Here is a 9,306-nt window from a genome sequence, read left to right on the forward strand (position 1 = left end):
TATTTAGGAAAAATTCTTATTAGCTTTGCATTATTCATCAGATGAAAACAAATTATTTTTATTGTAATAAATTTTTGTTAAAATATTACACATAACTGTGGGAGATTCTCAAAAAAATACAGTTGTTCTAGGTCACGTTGAATTTACTAAATAACAGTCAATCACATTTTTCAGCATACCGATTAATTAGATGTTAATTAGTTCCAATATATTGGCTTCATGTTTCCTTTAATGGTAGGAAGAGCCATTTTCACAAAGGGGCCTATTATTTTTGTCATGTACACAAATTCTCACCAGACTGCCAGGAAAGAGTAAGAAGAGGATATTTTGTTAACCTGTCATCCCTTTATGTGTGTGTATACTCATACCCTCATTCCCAATATGACAGAGCATAGGGGACCAGCTTGGTCCCCTATCCTCTGTCAAAAATATAGATTGGCTTGATTCTGAACATTCGACGTGCTGTTAAAATATGCCCTGCAACAATCTTCTGTATCAATACATAGCAACCAAAAATGTGCATTACGTGGAATGCACAGATGAGGACAGAAAGGGGGTATGGACTCCCAGAGGGGTAGTGCCGTTATTGATTGATGATGTAAATCAATCTGTCGTAAGTGTGTGCGATAAATGGAAAATGTCCTCTTTAAAATGGTACCCTGAAGTGGAATATCTATTATGATATTCATCAGTTTAAAACGTTTTTGATTTATTACATCAAGAGAAGCCCCCTCCTGCATATCTATGCAGATTGTAATCTAGAGGCTTATTCAAGCTTTGATCATTAGTTAATATTGTATTGTGTAAAATAGATGGGAAAAAATAGAAAATGTTAGCTTCAGTCAGATTTAGTCATGCTTAACAAAGTGATAAATGAAGTTCTAGTGGATACCAATTTTTAAAAGTAACTGGAGGTGCAAACATATTGGGCATATTGGGGAATTACTGAAGTTGTAATTGATACAACATGTATCTCTGTATCCCAGGTGATATGTCAACTGTTTTTAATATTGAGTTCTAGATTACTAAACTTTTCTCTTACTCCAAGTCAAAATATGAATAACTTACTGTAATTAATTATTTAATAGACACCTGAAACACTTACAGGGGGCACTGCTCATATGACAAATTCTATATACGTTTTCCTTTTCATCTTTTTCTTGAAAAGAAAATATACTGGTACCCAAATGAAGGGTAAGTGGAGACTGCTAAGAGTCTTAATTATGGAATAACGGTGCCATCTTAATTGTCTTCTTAACATCTAAATGTTGCCAATGCTCCTTACATTTGATTGCAATATCAAAATGCTCTGTAGTTATTGAACTCCTGACTCATGCATTTAGTGTGAACATTTAGTAAATGGTTGGCTCTGTAATAAATTTTAATGAGATCCATTAATTCACCCAACCGCTCCCTTTACTTCAACACATGACTGACAAAGAATACAAATTGAACTGGCAGCCAGTTCTTTAAGCAAAAATTGCTTTAAAATTATGACTATGAAATATCAAGGGAACCACATACAGACTACACCCCCAAGGGAATACACTCCAAATGCAGATACAAGGTTTGGGGGAATATTTGGACATTTAAAAGATTCTTACCTTCAATTGCAATGCAATTTGCAATTTGAATTATGTTGCAATCTGCAACAGAAATATACAAAAGCAGAGTGAATTGCTAGAAATGACTGAACACTGTTCTTCATACATACTCTCAACAGAAAGTTATTGGCTGTTAAAATAAAGAAATCCTCCCCAATCATTTTAAAAGCGCCGCTCAATTTGGATGACGGCCAATTGCTGGACCTTGGCCATAACTCAGTATGCATGATATTGATTCTCTAGTGAGATTAGAAAATGTATTAAAGAATGACAGCATTGCTCTTTTTCATTCTCCAAAGTTCTAATAGGACAGTGACACTAAAACAACAAATGCTTGCTATTGATAAAAGGTATCTTTTGCTGTCAGTGGTCATGAATACCTCTCCAGACAGTAAATGCATTTTTGAGACATAGATACAGCAGTGAGACTTTGCTTCCATTCAGCCAGAAGACCATTAGTGAAGCCGGTCACTGATTGGGCTATTAAGCCTGGCTCACAGTTGGCTTTCCAATTGATCCCAAAGGGTTGAGGTCAGGGCTCTGTGCAGGCAAAAGCTATTTATATATGGGCTTTGCTGTGTGCCCAGGAACATTTTCATCCTGAAACAAGAAAGGGCCTTCCCTAAACTGCTGGGGAAGCACAGAATCGTCTAGAATGTGATTGTATGTTGTCGCATTAAGATTTGCCTTCACTGCAACTAAGGGGCCCAGCCCAAACCATGAAAAACAGCCCCAGACCAAGAGGTGTCCAGTTACTTTTGGTCATATAGTGTTTTTAATGACTGGAATTATAATCTAAATACCATGAAATTAAAAATGTATGTGCTCATTCAAAGATGGTATCCATTCTCTTGTAGAAAATAGTGTTCAAAACAGTGACTTGCTATAGCCTGATGAGATTATGCAGAAGAGCTGCAGCTCTAATGCTGGGCAAAAACTGTCCCTAATGCAGGGCAAACATGGAGTCATTTACCATCACTTCATATTACTGTCGGATAGTCAGTGACCCAGCTAGTTCTTTGAATCAGCTAGCAGCTCACATCAATATAAAGGGATATAATATAAAACCCACTGTACATAAGAATATTCTGTTAGTCTTTAGGTCACACTTGGATTTAAACAAACATCAGCAGCAATACATTACCTTTAATAAAGAAATGAAGGATTATAACAAATGTTTAACAAAAGTGGAATTGTTATTGCTCAGTACTAAATGAATGGTGATACGAAAATCATTTAAATTATCATTATCAAGTAACAGCTGCTTTTCGTTTCTGAACCATCCATTTTATATTTGGAACAGACACAGGTTTTTCAGGCCTATTATATTTTAGTGCTGCATCCTAAAATGCTATTTATTATCACCAGAATGCTCCTTGTTTTACAAGTGATTCAATGACTCTTGTTGATCAATCGTCTGAAAAAAAAGTCATCAAGGAAACAATAACATGAGTAGTCTTTTCATGTTGTCAAGAATGCAAATATTCATTGGAGATGTTTTTCATTTAACTTGAGGAGGATTGCCTTTTGTTACTTTATCTGTTGCAGTCAAGCTGCAAAAAAAAAGAAGCACAATTGCCCAAACAAATGAGTTGAAATAATGACCTGCAGCATGAGCAGACCCTGATTCATCTAACAAACTACAGTACCCCTCCCAAAATCTAATTTACTTTAGGGATGCCCTAAGAACAGAGCAGGACATTGCGTAATTATGCCATTAGACTTAATAGAATTCTCTTGCATCTGGATTATTTGGTCTCAGCTGCTAGACATTGGCCAGCCAAGAAGCAGTCATCATTACAAATACATTTTTTAAGAGTACAAATGTTGGAGCACTCATCATCAATTCACTGAAAAAGAAATAGCCTTTGTCTTTAAACAAGCAAAAGGAAAATATAACACCATATTTCTAATAAAAAGGAAACTGTTAACTATCATAAAAATATGCATGACTTTTTTCAGAATATTACTGTAATGAAACAAGACTAGGCAAGCCTAGTTCATCCAGACTCTGGGAATATTGTCTGTCAGAAACTGGAACCTATTTGATCCATGACTTTTTGTTTATAAATGCCACTGGACCTTCTTTTCACAAAGGAACCAGTTGATACTTCCTCTTTATTTAAAGTCTAATTTATATCAGTTTTTATTCATATTTTTAATCAATTACAAAAAAGGTCAATGAAACCAAGGTATGGTGAGCTCCATACCTAATCAAGGTCTCTGACTACTGATAGCCAACTAAGCTAGCTTCACTATTAAATGGACATTAGCTAAGTAGCTATTTAGTCATCGATAAGCTGTCAGCACACAATTAAATGTTAGCTACTTGTAACTTACCATTGAGCTATATGTCTTATAGCTATAGAAAGTGTTTGCGTATTTGCGAAGGATATGCTTCCGGCCTAATACCGCCATCAACGGCTCACCACCCCCACTCGCACATGTTTCAATAACGGAAAGTCAGTGACTCAGCGAGGCAGCCAGCCCCCAGTAAGAGCAATTCACAAAATAGTGAAAAAAAGAGTTTTTAATTTTGGCTAAATAATTTCACAGTAATTCATTTATGATGATTTATGAATTATGATGATTATAATGAACCACCAATAGACATGACAACATAATTTCAACATTCAAGACATTCAATATATTCATTTTAGTCATAAATAGAAACCCTAACACTGTATTATGTTTGTCAATACATTTTTTGACAATAACTACTAATTGTTTATGTGCCATTTTAATATAGAACATGCACATAAAACAAGCAGGAGTATTCCTCTTGTGCTAAAGCAGTGTTTTTAAGAATGTCTAAATAATTTTAAACAATAAAAAGATATTTTGTTTCACCTAATTCTCCTTTTCAAAATCTAGGTGATTTGTCCAAACACTCCTTTCAACAGGGGACAGTTATAATCAAGCATTGTGCTTTCAAAACAGACAAAACAGTTTCAGGGTTTGATATCTGTGGGCTAATCAACAAAAGCCGGCAATAGCTCAGTATGTAAAACCCAGCCAGCCAATCTAAATGTCTTATTTCCTTCCATAATAATCAACATCATACTCTCCATATTATAGCCTATATTATATATTATATTCACTTGTGTGCATCAGGAGAATCACTGATTAGTCATCATGTTTTCACTTTCCACATTGTTTACTGTAAAGTTCAAGGAATTCATGCATGCTCTTAAGATTCACATCTAAATGTATACAACATATACCAAGGGGAACAAGGGGAAATACTGAAGCTCGACTTAAAAAAGGTCAACATTAAAGTTTGTTATAAAATCAAGTTGCAAGTTGAGGACAATAAGCAGAACATTTAAAACATTTAGTGGTTATTTTTGCCACGCACAATGTGAAGCCCAAAAAAACACAATGTGCTCATGTTTCCGTCTCCCTCTAGTGGAAAATCCCTCCTAAAACACCCAGAAAAATCAACAAAAAACCTTGCGGAAAGCTCAAAGGTTGTACACAAATAATCTGTGGCCACTGTCTTTGGAATAGATATAACATATATGAGGGAGGGGAAAGGGAGAAGTACAGAGGTATCGAGAGTAGTGCTGTCACCTCACAGCAGCCATTCTCTGCGGAGTTTGAATGTTCCCCCTGATCATGGAGGTTTCCTCTGGTACCCTGGTTTCCTCCCACAGTCCAAGGACATACAGGTTAAGTGGAGAGTCTACATTGTCCTTGGGGTATGAATGTGCCAGTGAATGGTGTGTGGGCCCTGTGATGAACTGAAAGACAGGAATACATCTGTATAGGGTGTATTACTGCCTTTTGCCCAATGTCTACAGGGATAGGCTTCAGCCCCACTGTGACCCTGTTAAGGAGTATGTGGTTTAGAGAAAGGATGGATGAAATGTTGGAACATAAAACACTATTAATTTTCGGACTGCTACATTTTTATAGTTTGTGATAAAAATGCATGCTTTCAGAGAATCCGTGAACTATAAAATGTAAGGTTATTACTATTTAAATACACTATTAATATGGTGATTTATAGGTTGATTTATCAAAGGCTTGCAGGGGTAAATGGGCTATAATTTGGTAACTCAGTGGAGAAGATTTCCCTTCTGTGCACATTTGATGAGCAACAGCCAGTAAAGCTGACATCAACAACTAATCACAAAAAACTATTTGGCTTCTTTTTACAAGGCTTCTTTTACTAATACACATAAGATGTTTCTCTTTAGAATTATTTTAGGCAGTTACAGACCTCATATTAACAACAAAATGTTTGTCAATACAATTATATCAATATCATATGAATATTAAATAATAAGCTGTTGATTTTAACCACATGAACTAACCTAATGTTGAATTTTTCACAAGTTTTTGGTTTCAATATCAGTACAGTTTTAGTTAGTTTTAAGAGGTCAGCTAGTTTTATTTTAGTTTTCATTTTTTTAAGAAACTTTCATTTTTATTCTTATTTCAGCTCATGATAACATTTTTTTCCCCACAGTTTAGTTATACAATAATATCATTTCAGTATACAATAATAACCTTTTTGGGAATGCGCAATTCATTTTGCTTATTGATGAGTGATTGATGATGATGTGTAATAATGATATATAAAGACCCACAAGCACACAGCCAACCTCAACATTAACAATGGAGTATCTGTTGCTTTGGATTACTTGCCTAATCGTGCCTTGGGGAGATAGTGCGTCTTTAGGGACCATGCATATACCGTGTAGATATGTTTGCGGAGAACCATGAATGGCCTGATATGGGATTGATAGGGTGTTTTCTTATGCAAATTGACATGAACGGGCACATTAAATTTACAAACAGTTGAACAATACCGTTTACTGATTCTAAATAATGTTCGTAATATTTCATTTAATATGCCCTCTCTTTATCCAGATGAAAAGGGTTTTAAATTTAACAGCGCTGCACATGAGTCTGAATATCAGTCTTACTGGATATACTACCTTTAGCCACTGCAGTGCAAGGAGAATTACCATCATGTCTGCTGTATATTGTGACATGATCTAAAATTCTCTTACTCTGATGTCAAATTCAGGAGCATAAAGCACACACCCTGTCCGACCTGTAACAGGATCTATTGACCCATAACCGTGTATTGGGATGTATAGGCTATATATTTTAAAATATATGTCCTACTAAATCAGGGCTATTTGTTTTTTTCCCCCTATATGAGCATACTTTCTCCAGTATAGTGAAATCTACCACTGTGCTGAGGTAGTATCCAAGGTACGGCGAGTAATGGCACAGTAAGGTCAAAATTCCATCATATATTTCCATATATTTAGCTGTTTTATCACCTACCCTCATAAAACATTGTTTTACTTTCAACCACAGGTCAGTGCAGACAACGCATTTGAACTTTGGCTCGAGAATCTGTTCGCACAGGAAGGTATGGTGTTCGCAATGGTCCAAAATTCGCGAATTGTTTGGTGTGCAAGATGGCTGACAGACCAGGTAAGAATGCGGAGTTGTTCATCAGTTCGACAATACGTTGCAATTACTTACCGTTGTTTAATTTGAATTCTGATTCAATGCATGTATGCACTAGCTGTTTCTCGAACGGCAGCCGATTAGTTGGCTAGCTGTTATATCGGTCAGGAGTTTCAGTCGAGGCTGTAGCTTACAGTCATTATAGCCACATTTTCCCTTTCAAGTCAGTCTTTGCTGTTACTCGTGCCGTGCTAAGTATCTAGGTTAGTTAGCTAGTTAGCTAACGAGGACCAAAAAAAAAATTGAAGTGAGTTGTGTCTATTCTGAAGTTAATTTTTCTACCAGGCATGCGTAGAATGTTGTGGAAGGTAGCTCGCTAGCTGTGTATAATAGTACAAGTCTCATTGTTTGCTATTTTGCTACATTGCCACAGTTGATGAAGTAAAGCTGTGTAGGTTAAAAAGGCTGTTATTGTAATATGTTTATTAAACTCTTTCTAAATCTGCGGTTTATCCGTCTATTGTATTGCTGTTTGCATGTAGCCTTTAACTAATGCAATTTCCTTTGCAGTGCCCATGGCCGAAAAGAGGCTGATGGATGTTAAATTAGGAGAGTTTATGGCGTGGATAGGCACGAAGGACTTATCTCCAAACGGAATCATCGCTGCTGTTGTCAGGGGTGAGTGTTCTGGCATCGGATTGATTGTAGAGAGAAAATACTTGCCTTGCATAAGATAAGATATATATGATATTCATCACTCCTGCCTCGTCGTTAATGTGCGGTTCTTCCTAATCTGCAGGCCACGACAGATACTACAACAAGTACATAAATGTGAAGAAGGGTGGCATTGGTGGGGTTGCTATGCTCCTGACAGGTTATGTCATCCTAAGCTACGTGTGGGAATATGATCACATCAGTGAGTTACGAGTTATTAATGGAGATAATTGTATCAGAATCGAACACCAGTTTTCCAATCGTTTCAGACATTACCTCTTATACCAAATATAATATTAAGCATTACATTTAAAAAGTAAGTTTTCCAAAAGCTCTGCTTTTATTTTTATTTCTTTTCCTCAGAACATGACCGCTGGAGGAAGTATCACTGAAGATTCTTGAGCCGTGTCATTCTTCAGAGTTATGTGAATAACACATCTGCACCCATTCTGCATCTGCACCAAGTGATATGTGACCAAAATAAAAATGTAATGTGTTGTGGCCCCGTTTGAATCATATCTGAATTGTATTATGTCTAGTTTGACTCTTTACTTGGATAATGGTACATGAAGGTATATAATTGAGGCAATCCTTAGATAATAGGTTTAATTAAACATTCTCAAACTGCCTCTACCAAACTGTTTGACTTAGGGTATGCAGTATGCAAAACAGTGCGATAGTGACACAAAGCTTTATTCTGACTGAAGTGTAAGACCCAATTGAGTTTAGAATTGGAACTGGGTGCTCAGTATAGAAGTTTTTTAAAAAGCATGGCCAACATTTTTTTATACTTCAGTCCCCATTGTAACTGTTGTTAAAATTGATATTATCCCACTCAAATAATAATGAAATTCTACATTATGCATTTTGAACAACCAATATAATGACTTAATTCACTGTGATAATCACATTTTCCCAATTAATATTCCTTAAAGTTCATTTCAGATGAAGATTCTTAAAAATACACATTTCTATGCATTTATACCATAAAGGCTCACTGTTCTCATTTTGCTTGGAGCAGGTTGACAGCGTTTTTTTGCTTCTTTTTTTTTCACCACAGCAGATGTTATGATTAGGCCCCTGTAATATCATCATAACCAAATCTGGCAGTGATTGAGTCAGGAGAAGTTTCAGATGATAGCTGAAATTGCCTTTGTTGCCTTTGTTCAAATTTATTTATTATTAAGAGTACAAAAGAATATGGACACATTTTTTCCATGCTGTCACAAACAGTTTCAGCATAACTTCCAAGTTATCATGCTAGTCTTAAAACCCACATTATATCATTTTAAAAATGACATGGTCATATTACACTTAATAAAAATGCAGTGTACCTACCTGTTGTAATTACTGATCTGTTTGGTAGAATATGCAAAATACTATTTGTCCACAGCAGATTAATTTCACTGTTGCAAATTAATTCTGGATATACTGTACTTTGTCTTGTTACACTCATTAGATATGTGTTTCTGCAGCTCCAATGAAATATCCACCAAACTTTCATTCTAAATCTGAGTCTGCAAATAGATTAAAGAATGATCTATGAGAACTACAG

General features: G+C 35.8%; 1 protein-coding gene across 3 annotated transcripts; it reads left to right on the plus strand.

Moving 5' to 3' along the window:
• Positions 1 to 6,909: 6,909 nt before the first annotated feature.
• atp5mf (ATP synthase membrane subunit f) lies at positions 6,910 to 8,252 on the plus strand. Of its 3 annotated transcripts, none has more exons than XM_064322589.1 (4): positions 6,910 to 7,061; positions 7,608 to 7,715; positions 7,837 to 7,953; positions 8,115 to 8,252. In XM_064322589.1, exons 1-4 carry the CDS (start codon positions 7,046 to 7,048, stop codon positions 8,141 to 8,143), a joined length of 270 nt encoding a protein of 89 aa, XP_064178659.1. In that variant the 5' UTR covers positions 6,910 to 7,045; the 3' UTR covers positions 8,144 to 8,252. The 3 variants fall into 3 exon arrangements, with proteins under 3 accessions (XP_064178659.1, XP_064178660.1, XP_064178661.1); XM_064322590.1 differs by lacking the exon at positions 6,910 to 7,061 and adding an exon at positions 7,109 to 7,344; XM_064322591.1 differs by lacking the exon at positions 6,910 to 7,061 and adding an exon at positions 7,465 to 7,488.
• Positions 8,253 to 9,306: the final 1,054 nt, after the last annotated feature.

Source organism: Anguilla rostrata, chromosome 2 (assembly GCF_018555375.3).
Source record: "Anguilla rostrata isolate EN2019 chromosome 2, ASM1855537v3, whole genome shotgun sequence".
NCBI lineage: Eukaryota > Metazoa > Chordata > Actinopteri > Anguilliformes > Anguillidae > Anguilla > Anguilla rostrata.

Excerpts from the sequence above, each read along its gene's own strand:
- atp5mf (XM_064322589.1), top strand. Across the intron at positions 7,716-7,836 it reads CATCGCTGCTGTTGTCAGGG|GCCACGACAGATACTACAAC; the intron begins GTGAGTGTTCTG and ends CCTAATCTGCAG. Across the intron at positions 7,954-8,114 it reads GTGGGAATATGATCACATCA|AACATGACCGCTGGAGGAAG; the intron begins GTGAGTTACGAG and ends TCTTTTCCTCAG.